General features: G+C 39.9%; 3 protein-coding genes across 7 annotated transcripts in view; 1 reads left to right on the forward strand and 2 right to left on the reverse strand.

Annotated features, from left to right (window-relative positions):
- Window positions 1-12754, reverse strand: part of LOC138000807 (structural maintenance of chromosomes protein 1A-like) — a 172116-nt gene extending 159362 nt beyond the window's left edge. For 4 of the 5 annotated variants that reach the window (XM_068847459.1, XM_068847457.1, XM_068847461.1 and 1 more), the window contains exons 1-2: window positions 12614-12754; window positions 12376-12501 (exon numbers count right to left, since the gene is read on the reverse strand). In XM_068847459.1, coding sequence (XP_068703560.1) covers window positions 12376-12484 — 109 coding nt within the window. In that variant the 5' untranslated portion in view covers window positions 12485-12501; window positions 12614-12754. The remainder of the gene's footprint in view (window positions 1-12375; window positions 12502-12613) is intronic. The other variant, XM_068847458.1, reaches the window with a different exon arrangement.
- Window positions 4842-5819, reverse strand: LOC137999405 (uncharacterized). The gene has a single exon (XM_068845200.1). It carries the CDS (start codon window positions 5817-5819, stop codon window positions 4842-4844), a length of 978 nt encoding a protein of 325 aa, XP_068701301.1.
- Window positions 12755-12785: 31 nt separating the features above from the next.
- The window catches only part of LOC138000811 (mitochondrial import inner membrane translocase subunit Tim10 B-like), a 23145-nt gene continuing 20930 nt past the window's right edge, over window positions 12786-15000 (forward strand). Inside the window, exon 1 of the mRNA XM_068847464.1 lies at window positions 12786-13021. Within this exon, the coding sequence (XP_068703565.1) occupies window positions 12983-13021 (39 nt within the window). The 5' untranslated portion in view covers window positions 12786-12982. The remainder of the gene's footprint in view (window positions 13022-15000) is intronic.

Raw genomic sequence — 15000 nt, forward strand, 5'->3', positions numbered from 1 at the left:
CAAAAGTTTGGTGGCCTGAGATAGACAAAGATGCAGAACGCTATGTGCAGTCCTGCCATGGATGTCAATTAGTCGGACAACCTACATCACCAGAGCCTTTGATGCCCACTGAACTACCGCACGGCAAATGGCAGGACTTGTCTTTAGACCTTTTGGGGCCGATGCCACATGGGGAGTACCTGTTGGTCGTTGTTGACTATTACACCAGATACTATGAAGTAGAAATCTTGACATCAATCGTCGTGTCCCAGATCATCTTGCGTCTTGAGAGAATATTTGCTGTCCATGGTCTACCTGTGAGCATAACGAGTGATAACGGACCGCAGTTCCGATCCGAAGAATTTGAGAAGTACCTTGTGGATAATGGCATTCTACACCATAAGGTTACTCCATTATGGGCCCAAGCCAATGGCGAGGCAGAGCGACAAAACCGGAGTTTGCTCAAGAGTATGAGGATCGCACAAGCGGAAGGTAAAGATTGGAGGATAGAGCTCGTTCACTACCTCACAACCTATAGAACAACGCCACACAGTGTTACCGGAGTCTCCCCGGCAGAGTCATTGTTTGGCCGAAGAATACGCACAAAGCTGCCAGAGTTATGCGAGAGAGCAGTAAATGATGAGGAACTACAAGACCGTGACTGGGAAAAGAAGACTAAGGCGAAGACTTATGCAGACACAAGTAGAGGCGCTCAACCTTGCGATCTCCAAGTGGGAGACCAGGTGCTTCTAAAGCAGAAAAAGTAGAACAAGCTGTCAACCAATTTTCAGCCTGAGCCTTATGAAATCGTAGAGAGAAAGGGTAATAGTGTGGTGATTCAGTCCCCGCAAAAGAGTCAGAAAGGTCAATACCATAGGAACGCGCCATAAGTCAAGAAATTTAACACAAGAGAAGAGCAACATGATAAAAGTAGTGATCATGAAGAAGAGCGACGGGTGGATCATGACATGGAAAGAAGACCGCAACGAAACAGACACCCTCCGGATCGCTACGGGGAATAGGATCAACAGTGAACAGTGATTATTATCTGCTCTTTAAGATTGAACAACGTTGTTGTTGCAAAGAAAAAAAAAAGTAGTATATGTCTTGAACCTCAAGGACAATGTTTTTTTTGGGTTGAGACTGACTGCGACTGATTGATTCGAACTCAGCGTTTGGATTGTGTTTGACCACTAAGGAACATGCTTTATATTCTGTAAAGAAAAGGAGGGATGTAGTGTAGGTCGCGTGATGGACATACGGGATATTAGGAGAGCGGGAGAAGGTTATTAGGAAGGTCTGGAGCTTAAATGAGTCTTAAATGCGGTTGTGAGTTATCGTTAAGCACAGAATACAACAGTCCCTACATACAAAGCCAGAAGATAACTTTGGATATCATTTTGAGTGAGTCATTTCCATTGTCAACAGAAAAGGCATCTTTCAATTCAAATACCGGTATTTCCCATTTAGGTATCAAAATCCCTAAATCATGGCGATGTTATATAGGAGTGAGACATGGTGTCTGAGGGAAAATAAGATAGCAATTTTGAGCAATGGTGAGAGCAATGTGTGGTGCAAAACTGATGGAGAAAAAGAGGACAGAGGACCTGATGGAAATGTTGGGATTGAAGGAAATAGTGGACACGATTTTGTAAGCTCCACCTGTAAATCTAGTTTTTCTTTAATTTCGGATATTATTTTAACAATACCTGGGAAAGACACAACTCTTAAACAAGAGAATGCAAACCTACGAGCAAATGTGGAATCATTGACTAAGGAAATTGCCGCGCTTAAAGCAATATTATCGAGCAACAAGAACCTCGATCAGCATCGCAACAGGAAGAACCGCCTGAAGGTTAATACGTTACTCAGGCTACTGCCAACGTGATAACAGAAGAGGAATATACCTTGTCCTATTTAAGTAAGGAATATCACGATCTTAATAACTTCAGAATTGCAGTTAAAAAGGAACTACAGCATCTCGGCAAATGCGTATCTGAGCTTGCTGTGAAGATTGACAATGTAGCAAAGGCGATAGACGAATTCCAAGCTTATAGCTATCGCTACAACATAAAAATAGTTGGTGTACCAGAAAAGGGAACTAACGAATCTGCGGATGAAACTAGCAGAATATGTGTAGCTTTATTCAGAGAAATGGGTGCAGATGTCTCGATAAACGATATTGATACAGCGCATCGAGTTCCTGGCAGAAATAATTCAAGCCAAAATCCCAGACCAAAGGCTATAGTCTGTAAATTTGTCCGTTGCCTCACAAGAGACAAAGTTATGGCCAAACGAGCCGATGCCAACAAAGCCAATCCTGCTGCCCTTGGCTTCAGAGATAACGTATCCCTTACCGCCGTAAGAGTCTTTGAACATCTCACAACACGACTTCAAGAAGTTCTCTATGAAGAAAACAAATTCAAGACCCAGTACCATTTCAAGTATTGTTGGGCCAAGAATGGTGCTATTTATCTTTGCAAGAGTGAAGACTCAAGAGCCGTTCGGATTAAGGATGTCAGTGACCTCTCCGGAATTCAAAGAGGAAGATAAGTTAAACTTCTTTCATTTCTAATTTCGATTTGGAAATTGTGAACACCATAGCAACGACTGCGAAATTGTTATTTCGCGAATTGCCTTATGCCAGTGTGAGTGACATTGCTTCATATCATGGCCAGTTTAATAACGTCATAATGAATAGTTTGCCTACTAAGAAGTATCTAGATAAACTTTCAAGTCTATATGATTTAGATCTGTTCTCTCTAAACATACAAAACGGCATAAACTCCAATTCTGATTTGTTTTATGAAAACATTAAGAGCCACTATTATTTGCCGCATAGCTTCAACCTTTTAAAGAATACATGTAAGCTACCTCGCAACGAGAGCAATTTCTCTTTGCTTCATAATAATGTAAGAAGCCTAAGACGTAACCTTGAAAACCTCCAGGTGCATTTGTTAGATGAACTGAATTATAGTTTTTCTGTAATTGGAGTTTCTGAAACTAATTTAAAAATAAATACAGTTGATTCTGTAAACTTTGACACGTCTGTACCTGGCTATAAATTTGAATACGTTGTTCTAGCTTCTGGAGGTATTGGCATCTATGTCAAAGACAGCTTGAATTACACGATTATTGACAAAACTTCCAACGAGGCTTTCCAAGCTTTATGGATCGAAATTCATCTCTCTCGGCAGCCAAACATCATCTGTGGTGTGATGTATAGACAACATAACTCTCCACAACAATTCTTGGACTATTTTGATGAAACACTGGAAAAGTTCAGCGCTTTAAATAAACCCATTTTTATCATGGGTGATTTCAACATAAACCTCCTTGCTGTTGAAACATGTTTTCTCTCATTACAAAGCTGTTCATTTATTCCAACAGTTGACAAACCAACTCGAGTATATAATGACACCGCAACCCTAATTCATAACATTTTTGTTAACAAGCTTGATAGCAAAATTATAAGTGGGAACATCGTGTCTGACATTAGCGACCACTATTCACAATTCTGTTTTGTTCATGGAGTCAAGGTGATTGCTGTAAATAGCAAAATATCAAGAAGAGATTATTCTCATTTCTCAGAACATGATTTTGTTGCTGAGCTCGCTGAAATTAACTGGGATACCGTCATCACTACGGAACAAGGCAATATAAATCGTTCTTTCTTGTGATGTTTTGAATGGATTTCAAAACAGGATGCAAAAGATTAACAACGATTTAATAAACAGTTGCAAGAAAACGTGTTACAGCAAAGGCAGACGCCATGATCGCTCTGTTCCATATATCCCATAGGTCCTAGCAAACATCCGCTATCAATAACTTCCGGTTTATATGAACATTACATCTCTTTCCCCCAAGTGGGTAACTCTCTAGAGTAATATGGAAGGTAAAAACTAATCAGTGTCCATGAAACTATGACTACTGACTGAAATAAAAGTCCAACAGAAACAAACGTTTTTGTACAGGTGACAGCATTGTTAACTTTACACACTATAGTGTCATAGTTCAGAGCTCACAGTCGACTAAGCACCTAAACCAATGGGACTACCATCGACAAAGATGGACATAGGTTTCTTTGGATCAAAGTATCCAAGGGTAGTCTTGGTAGATAATGCCGCTTTTAGGCATTCAAATGATGACTGTTCTTCCTCAGTCCACTGCCACTTCACTCCATTACAGGTCAGCTGTCGAAGAGGCCTGGTGATTAGTGCAAAATTCTTGATGAACCTGAAGCAGAATGCAGCTGAGCTAAGGAGGCTTTGTACTTCAGATACATGGTGGCACAACATTTTGAAGAGCTTCAACCTTTTTAGGGTCAGGTGACATGCCCTGTTCAGAGAACACACGGCCAAACAAGAGCATAGTGGGAACCCGAAACTGACAATTAGGTAAGTTTATTGTCAGACCACTCTCCTGGAGTTGATGGAACACTTGTCTCAGATGTCAGTCATGAGTGTCTTGGTCTGCGCCCCCAACATAGATGTCATCACTGATGTTCTTGACGCAGGGTATGCCACGGATTGCATCACCCACCTTCTTTTGGAAGATTTCTGCTGCGCACGAGAGACCAAAATTGAGACGTTTGTATTGGAACAGTCCAACGTGTGTAGAAAACGTGCTCAGTGCTCTCGAGTCGGGATGCAATGGGATCTGGTGGTACCCTTGATTTAAGTCGATCTTACTAAACACTTTACAACCGTTCAAGTCCGACACTACGTCATCGATGGTGGGTATGATGTGTCGCTCCCTGATGATAGCTTTGTTTAATGAATGCATGTCCACACAAATTCTAATCTCGTTCGGTTTATTCGGCTTGGGCACAACAACAATTGGCGATACCCAAGGGGTGGGGCCTAGCTAGCTTCTAGGCGTTCAATGATGTCACCATTTTCGAGCTGTTTGAGTTCTTCCTCCACTTGTTTTCTTACATGGAAAGGGACTCGGCGATGTGGCTGAGCCACAAGTTTGACAGATTCATCTACATGTATGCGTGCTGGTTCACCTTTGTACTTGCCCATTCCACTGGTTAGATTAGGAAATTCCTTGAGAAAATCTGGGGCATCAGGAGGTAGGCTAACAGGAGGTTTGACCGTACTAACAGCTTTAATAAGATTTAATGCTTGTGAGGTTGTCCAGCAAAGTATGGAGCTTGATGAACCCTTTGCGACATAGAATGTTTCCACGGATGAACTGCTACCATTGGTGACAGTAGCTCGGAACTTTCCACACAGGGTTAGTGGCTTATCAGACATGTACGGATACACTTTGGCACTTGTTTCAACCAGTTGTGGCTTTGATTTAAGGCAATCAAAGTCTCTCTTGCTTAACATATTCACGGTTGCTCCTGAATCTGCCATAATGCGGGTTGGTGTGTTCATGATGGTGACCTGAAAGATAGGCTTGCCAGCTTCGTGTCCCTGTGCACCAATGTTAAAAGTATACTCTTCACTGTTGTCACTATCAACACCAACTAGAGATGACATTTCACTACTCGGAGACTCTTCAACATCTGCAGACCTGACATGGTATTTACCTCTTGACGTTTTCCTTGGATGCAAAGATTTGGACCGATTATTGGGTTTGCCAAGACAAACTTTGGAGAAATGGTTCATTTTGCCACAGTTCAAACACTTTTTACCTTGAGCAGGGCAAGTTCCTTGATGTGGGTAATTTCCACCACATAAACCACACCTATTGTTACGCAATCCAGACTTTGGTAGACCATGAGAATTCTCTTTCTGCTGAACGTCGGTTGCTTTATTTCTACCATAGCCCAGTGCATTGGATTGCTTTTTCTCCATCTGACTGGTCTGTTCGTCAGCGGTTTCCATGGCGTGAGCTACTTTAAACAATTTCTCAAGATTGAGGCTCTGTCCGATTGCTTTACGTCTCAGGCGAAGCGATGAGGTTCCTTGAATAATCTGCCACTTCATTTCCAGTTCGGGATCGGCGAATTGACACTTGCATGCTAACAGCTGGAGACGTGTGTAAAACTCCATAATGTTTTCACCAGACTTTTGCATTTCCTGACGAAAGACATAGACATGATAATCCACACACTTTTGAGCCTCGGAATGGTCAGCAAGAGCCTTTATGGCAGTCTTGTATTCGTCACTTCCTTCCGGCGGTTCTGGAACGGTAAGGGTCTCAAACACATCACAGGTTTCTTCTCCCACGTAATGCAACAACATGGCTTTCTTTTGAGATGCTCGGGTAATGTTCATTGCTGTAAACAAGTGGTCCAAACACTTGACATACTTCTCAAAGCGAACGGGTACTGTACCTCTTGGTTGAAGATCAAGCTCAGGAAAGGTCGGTAGGTTAACTGCCATTGCAGAGGCTGCTGAAGGCTGCGAAGGCGAAGTGCTTGATGAAGAATCTGCAGGCATCGAAAACAAGGCTGATCGGTAGGATTCTCCGGTTGATTTAACACTTTAAACGCAAAGATTTCCGTTTTCGATTACTTGCATCCCATCCTTGTCACCATTTGTGATGTTTTGAATGGATTTCAAAACAGGATAAAAAAGATTAACAACGATTTAATAAACAGTTGCAAGAAAACGTGTTACAGCATAGGTGGACGCCATGATAGCTGTTCCATATATCCCATAGGTCCTAGCGAACATCCGGTATCAATAACCTCCGGTTTATATGAACATTACATTCCTCTACATTTTACAATAAGGTAAACAAAGCCGTGGATAAACATGCCCCCTTGAAAACTGTCAAGACAAAGAGCAAAGCAACTCTCAAAGCCCTGGATTACACGCGGGATAAGGAAATCGATAAGAGTGAAGAATTCGCTTTACCTGTCTGGTAACAAGGAAGTGTATAGAATCTATAGGAACAAAATTCTTAATATTTCACGTCAGTCAAAAAAGATATATTTTCATAGTTTTTTCTCTGATAATTTATATAATATGAAACAAACTTGGGCCGGTATTAATGATCTCATTAATCGAGGAAAGAAAAAGTCTGGAGACTTTTCCTCTGTTAGGTGCCCAACAAGAGGTAACTTAACATATGACCCTATGGAAATCACTAATATTTTCAACAAGCACTTTTCTTCTGTGGGACACAGACTTGCGTCCAATTTGCCATCATCTAATCGTCATTTTAGTGAATACCTACACGGAAATTATGAGAAGTCGTTCTTTTTTGATCCAGTTGCACCAGCTGAGATTAAAAGGGAGATACTCTCTATCCCTCTCAATAAGGCGCATGGTTTGTATTCCTGCCTGAATCGCATGCTTCGCTCTGCCAGATATATTCTGTCTAATCCATTGGCAAAACTAATGAACTTGTCAGTTATTTCAGGAGAGTACCCCTCCAAATTAAAGCAAGCTAAAGTCACTCCAGTCTACAAAGATGATGATGACACTGACCCGGCCAACTATAGACCAATTTCTTTATTATCTAACTACAATCGTATCTTTGAGAAAATAATGTTTAACCGATTAAAAGCGTTTATTGATAAAAATGATATTCTTTATAGATCGCAGTATGGTTTCCGAGATGAACATTCCACTCAACATGCAATACTTGATATCGTCAACTCCATACAAAGGAACATGGACAATAAACTGTTTTCGTGTGATATTTTTATTGATTTAAAGAAAGCTTTCGATACAGTTGATCAGTCAATCTTGCTCAACAAATTAAATCACTATGGAGTCCGAGGCATTGTTAACGATTGGTTTTCATCATACCTATTTAAGCGCACTCAAACAACTGAGATCAATTTGTTTAAGGAAATTGTCCCATGTGGTGTTCCACAAAGCTCAGTGCTGGGTCCTCTTCTATTTCTGATATTTATTAACGATATTCTAAATTCTTCACAGAAGTTAAATTTTGTTCTATTTGCGGATGACACAAACATGCTTTATGCTGATAGACATCTCAAGTCCCTCAAAGAGACTGTTAACAAAGAGCTGAAAAATGTATGTGAATGGCTGCATGTAAATAAGCTGACACTTAACATTAAGAAATCTAACTTTGTTATTTTTCGACCTCCACAGCGATTGCTAAATTATGAGATCAAACTCAAAGTAATAGACTACAGCACCAACATATTGTCAGGTCTGGAGTGTAAGGAATATGTTAAGTACTTAGGTGTTCTGATTGACAACCATTTGTCCTGGAAATATCACGTAGACTATATCGTCATAAAGATTAGTAAAATTGTTGGAGTAATCTCTCGTCTAAGACACTTTGTTCCATTCTGTACTTTGAGAAGCATATATCAGTCCCTCATACTTCCCTACTTGACATATGGTTTAACTGCTTGGGGCCAAGCTGCTAATGCCCACCTTAATAAATTACTGTTACTTCAAAAACGTGCAATACGTTTGATGTATTTTTTTTAATCCAAGAACTCATGCTATTCCTTTTTTCATTTCTTCAAAAATATTACCCATTCACCTGCTTTACTTTCAAGCTATCTTACACTCTATGTATGATGTTTAAAATAACTCTGCTCCAAAAGATTTTTGTGACAAATTTATCAAGACCATTGGCGTGAAAGCGTGGAATTGTCTCCCATCGCGAGTAAGTAATCTACCTAAACTGGCATTTAAGAAATCAATTCGCAAAGCTTTATTCGCAGCTCTAGAAAGCGAGGAAGATTATAACATAACTTTTTTTGTTTAGATTGTGTTCTTCACAGAAGAAATTGTTTGACCTTGTCCTTTGGGATTTCAATCTGAATTCCTTGGCACCATTCTGATGCACCAGAAAAAATTTGGAAATTTGGTATTCAGAAGGATACCAGTTGTTTGAAACTTTAACAAATTAAGTTATTGTTTTGTGAAGTAACGACAGAAAGCTTCACCGAAACAGGCCATAACAAAGGGGTGTGATTAAAATGCTGGTTCTGACTAACATTTGCATTTCTCACATTGAAGATGAGTTGATACCACCTCTGTTAGTTTACAGTTCATTACTTTGTCTTATGAGTCCCTTACATCTGTAACAATAATAATTGATTTTATTTCACTCTTACTGACCGCTTATCAATAAATAAGGCTGGAAAAAACTTTTGGTTACTCATTCCAAGTCAGACCTTGAAGTGAACATCATGCCTTTCCATATGAAACAGTAAAGATCGAAGAAAAAAATTACTGTTGTTGAGTCTAAACCATGACACATACACAAGTTGAGATCTGGCTGCCTAAATGTAATTTGGTAGATATAGTCTCCTATAATTTCTACATTACATTATGGTAATCAATAGCCATGTATCCGGCAATCAGCAAAAATTTAATTATAAACTAGTGTCTTGGATATGGGTGGGCAAGAAAAAAGGTAGACAAGAAGACCTAAATAACTGAACTACACGTACAAGCAATAATAATAATAATAATACCAACTTTATTCATTTATTCCAATGAAAGGGAAGGATACTTAACAATTATTCCATAAGCACGCGTTGGATATGAGATGGCAAATAGCCAACGAGGCGCGTAGCACGGAGTTGGCTATAACCAGTCTCATATCCAACAAGCGCGAATGGAATAATTGTTTTATTAAATTCCTTCAACTCCAAAAATTTGTAAGTACAAAATACGAGCGGAAAAAGCGAGCAAATCCAAGCGAAATCGAAGAAAACTTAATGAGAACTGATGCGATGTTGTGTAATACCTTGTTGTCAGACAGACGCAGGCTCATCACAAAAACATTTCTTGCCTTTTCGCTAACTTCTAAACGTCGGAATTGATCCAAACTTTCCAAAAAAAAAGTTTTTTTCTCCTTTTTGGCTTTATTCAAAGAGAAATTTGGCATTCCGACGAAAACATTTTTAGTTTAGCAACGCTTAACGCAATCATTTACCATACAAGGTCAAACCAAGGTATATGAGCTGATAACAGAGATTGAGTGAACCAATCAGAGCACACGAAATGCATTATCCGAGGTTGAGAATTTAATAACAGAGGTTATCCCTATTGAGGGTATCCACCCGCAGGTGGATGTAATCAATTGAGAGTTGATTTTGATGAGGGTGGAAACCGAAGTACCTGGAGAAGAACCCTCGGAGTCTGATTGACGTTGATTGAAACTCAGCCTACACACAACCTGAGGCCAGGGTTGAACCTGGGTCACAGAGGTGAGAGGCGCGGTTGATGACTGCTAAACCACTGTTACTGCAGTACCACAGTAATAAATTTAGTGTCTGCGGTTTCCACCAATTAGCTAGTTAACTGCTCCTGCAAAAGCAAACTTTTCCCTCCAGAATTCATTGTGTAGGCATTTCACATCGCTGTAATCAAGATTCAAGGTGTATAAATAATAAAGATTTTAGCTTGTACTTTTAAAATAACTTGCGTTAGCAATATTCATTGTATGAAAGGCTTGTTAGGTTCCTGGGTGTTTTTCCAAATTCGCTAAAGTAACATGAAAACTTACATGTAAAACACGTGTTTCTCTGGTTAGACAGAAAAATCCAGCATATCAAGGCATATCAATTAATCCTTTATACCACAAAGGTAATAAGCCGTTGGAGCAAGAAAATTCGGTCCTATTCTGTGAATGAGCGCATCACCGATCTAAAATAGATCGGCGATGCGCTCGTTTACAGGCGGTGAGCAGTGAAAGGAAAATGAAATGGAACGTCATCATGGTATATCATTACTTTCACTTATAACATAATTATTCTCCTTAGCAGCAGTGATTTATCATCCGACTCGCAACCTTTTTATTTTAGGAATGACTTCACCCACTGAGATGGTACACGAAATGAAACAAACGCAAACATGTGGAGCAACGACAGTCATTCAAACCAAGTCTTGCTTATTCAAGCAAAGTGGACACTTGTCGCAAAAATGTTGAAATGCAAAGCTGAATAAATTCTTCGGAAACCACTAGGACAATTAGACATGCAACATTTTCTTCAAGAAAAACCCGCTACAAATTGATGTACAACAGTGAATACTCTGCCCTTGTTTACACGAAACTCTGCGTGTAAAATTTTACACGTACTTTGAAGAATTTGTGTGTAATTATTTACACTCACTTTCATGTATTTTTTCTTCCCTCGCGTATCGCACACATTTGCGTGTAAATTGCACGCAATATGGTGGACTTAAGCACATGATGCGCCCGTGTAATGCTGCTATTCCTGCGGCCAGTACTGTACCTCACGCATCACCCGTTGTTGTCGTGTAATTTGGCAAAAATCCAGAACTCGTTGAGTCTCATATCAGCTGTCAAAATATGCTCACAAGATGACAAATGATTGGTCAATTATCCTACTAAACCTCCATAACAACAAAAAATACAGATTTCCTAAGGGGGAGTGGGCAGAGGTTTAAGATCAAGCCTCCATGTTTGTGGCTAGTTACAATAATTCAGGTCAGTTTGGATGTCGATGGGTTAAAAATCTGCTGCACTTGTTTATTTATCGTTCCCTGCTTAGGCTTCCACTTCAACTTTGGTTTAGTATTGCGGATAAATGGCTTACTCCAACAGTTAAAAGCTTTCAAGTACATGTATTCTATTCACTAACCATCTAACACCTCTAGCCATTCACTAGCTGACCACTTAACGCTTTGAGCTGCTTCCGAAGCGCTTGTTAGTCAAACTGACTTACCGGTAACCGTTAAATGCTTGCAGCAATGCGTTAGCATGACTTTGCAAACCGTTAGCGGTGCCTTTAAAAGCGTTAGTATACCATTAGGTACCGCTAGCGTCCATTACCCGTCTGTTAGTTAGCCGTTAGTTTTGTCCGTTTAAGTCAAAACGTTACTGAACGTTTTCCTGTGTGAGGTCACATATATGAAAGCTATATACATGTAGCATTACGTCACCCATTGTAATTAATATACATGTACCAACCAGAAGCTAATTGAGTGTTGAAACAATAAGTTCTTTTGTTCCATGGTTGGCATATTTCAATATCAAAAGAACTGTGACTTCAATGTTTGTAAACTGGAAATATTGCTATATATTTTAACTCTATGGGCTCAATATGAACTCACATGAATGAGGTCCCAGATGGTTTGATAGCTCAACTGGCAGAACACTGCACTGGTATTCCAGGGTTCAAATCCTATTCAAGCCTAAATGTTTCAGCCTTTCCTTTTGTTAATGCTCAAGTAACCTTAATTAATAACTACAACTGCGATGATCAGCATCTTAACTCAATTCATCTCTCCGCAGTTCAAATATATATGGCTTTCATATCGATGGTTTGCATCTGACATCACAGCGGCTGTGTTGGATGGCAAGAACAATAACCTGTCTCTCCCCTGCGGACTAAACTTTACTATTATGCAAATTCCGCGAAATGAAATTGTATTGCCATCCAGCAAGGCCGCCGTGTCACGTGGGTGCAAACCAAGAATATATTAACTTTCATCATAACTATTTTTGTTTGTTTTCCTTTCCTCTTACCGCATCCATTTGGCCCAATAATAGCTGTAAAGCGCTTGAAAGGTCCAATAGTATGCTTTCCTTTGTAGGACTTGAAATTTTCTAACTCAAGTCGTTGTAGGTAACCCATATTTAATTCAGCACCTTCTAACGAAAAAGAATAAACCGAAGGTGTTTCAATGACACACAATAAACTCAGAACCGAGCAATGGCTATCTCAGTTTCCTCGTCTGCTTGGGACACATCAAGTGAAACTTACAATCGAGGTTTTCTCCTGAAGTGAGTTGAATGAACACGTCCTTTATCTGAATTTTAGCTCAAATGCATCTACCAGTCCCATTTTTCGCAAAATTTGGCGGGATTCAGAAGTCACAATGCCCATGACCAAAATGACGACGACTGCTGACAACCTTCCCCAGATCTCCCTCGTAACGTCCCTCATAGCGACCTCGTAGGAATGACGGAATGACGTAGATCGACTTATTCACTAACTGTACGGAGCTGTAGCTCACTGTAGCTTGCTGTACTATATATTTCGCCTTTTGTCTATTGAATATAGTTAAAAAGCGAAGAGATGGGATTATGACTGGTTAAATCGGTTTACCGCCAAAACAAAAGCAGGAATTTGATGGATAAGTTTCCAGCAGACGATCTAGCGGCTCGAAATGTAAGTGTTTTCCTACATGTATTTAAAACACAGTACATGTGAAAGTAGTTTTAAGAACTTCGTATTAGGTACACGTAAAAAATTGAGCAACTCCAGAATACAGGGGCACATTCGAGACCCATGGAAGTTTCTCGTTTGGCTCGGCAGTGGATGAAAGAATGGCGGTCGTCTGGGCGTCTGGAAAGGGAGGAATCCGGAACCGGAATAAAAACACGAAAGGTCCATGATATCCAGGGCCCGGTTGTTGGAAAGCTGATTAACTTAATCCAGGATTAGAGTAAACTTTTGTTTCATATTTTCAACTTTTTGGTGAAAGTTTCTTTTGCTTAGTTTTATTTTTCGAGATTGACTTCTTCTAATATAAAGTTTTGCCGAATATCAGCGTTGAACAGCATTTGGGAGTAGAGAAAGAAACTCCTTGGTTAATTTTCAATCTGGGGTTAGTGTTAACCAGCTTTTGAACAACTGGGATCAGCTGTTTTATTTCAGCTAAAAAAGTAAAATGTTATACAGTACCGCTCGAAACTATTTGTGCATTTGCCGCGGTTCTGACTAGGTGAAACCGCAGGTTCAATCCCCAGTTTGACCGAGGTAAAACCTCGTCTGCAGTAACCGAAAGCCGACGTTTTACCTAGATTTTTTCCGGTTGATTTATGCCACGGTTAAGAGAGGACACAGTATGGAGCAGATGCTATCAAAGAAATCTGCATATTTTTCCCAGACTCAGCATCATATCTGGGTTGAGTTTGTTGGTTCTCTACTCTGCTCTGAGAGGTTTTTCTCCGGGTATTCCAGTTTTCCCCTCTCCTCAAAAACCAACATTTGACTTGATTTGCATTGATTGTACATTTCAGTTTACAGTGTTCCCAGTTAATTAGTGCTCTTAGCGCTAAATCGACTAGACACTCCTTCCTTTCCTTATTGACTTCTGTTTTAGGGGCATTTTTTGGTTGTAACAATCAGGTTATATTTAACACGGACTTTTAATATTTCGGCTGGTCTTTCATATACCGGATCCGGAATAATTACTGTCCATAAAATAAAACTGAAAAGCACAAAACAAACATAACAATACCTAATTAGCGAGGCCTAATCAGAATAACAATGGTTCCTTTGTCCTCTACCATGTTAGTCCAGTATATGAAAGTCTACCAAATATTTCAGTTATCAAGGTTCCGGCTATGATCACAATTTGGATACACGAGTACCATGTAGTTGGCAAACTGACCAATTACATGTACACACATTCAGCACGTAGGACAATCTACCCTAGATATAGGTGAACTTATCGTAACAACTTGTTTCTGGATGAAAGAACGAGTCATAAGCTAAAATATTGGGGTCTGTTATTCTGGTGGTTTGTTTGGCTCAGCTGTGGATGAAAGAACAAGCCACATAAATATTTGGGTCTCATATTGGTGGCTTGTTTTGATCCTTTGGCAGTCAGTGGATGGCAAACAAGCCGGTTTGTCAGTAGAGTCTCTAGATACTGGCCATGAATAATGTAGTTTAGCCAACATTTTTTCCAGTATCTGGTCAGTAACTTCTCAGATAGTCAAAAAGGATTGCTGACATTGTTCAACGAGTTTTTATTAATAATCTTAGGTGTTTCAAGGGTGGATAGTGCTGTCTACAGAATAGAGTACTATTCACTGAATAACATGGCTGTAGGAAGTTAGAAATTTGTCAAAATCCATTTGTTTCAGCAACAAATTGCTCATTACACACATGTATGTGCTTTGCAGATTCTTACAGTACTGCCCATCATTTCTTTGGTAGCACACGCACAAGGGTCCGCAGAGCTTAGGCCCGGGCAAATTTGCTTCAACATCTGTTCAATTTTGTTGAATGATATTGACTGCTGGGGTGGGCAAACAGTGTCAACTCATCATTAAGTGCTTATTACTGGTCCCAAGGGGAACAGTGAGTTCTGTTTACCCTAGACCCTCAATGTTCCCCAAGGCGAAGCCAACCATTGA

This window comes from Montipora foliosa, chromosome 4 (assembly GCF_036669935.1).
Source record: "Montipora foliosa isolate CH-2021 chromosome 4, ASM3666993v2, whole genome shotgun sequence".
In the NCBI taxonomy this organism is placed as follows: Eukaryota; Metazoa; Cnidaria; class Anthozoa; order Scleractinia; family Acroporidae; genus Montipora; species Montipora foliosa.

Coding starts and splice junctions, on each gene's coding strand:
- LOC137999405 (XM_068845200.1), bottom strand. CDS start 5,819: ATGGAAACCGCTGACGAACAGACCAGTCAGATGGAGAAAAAGCAATCC.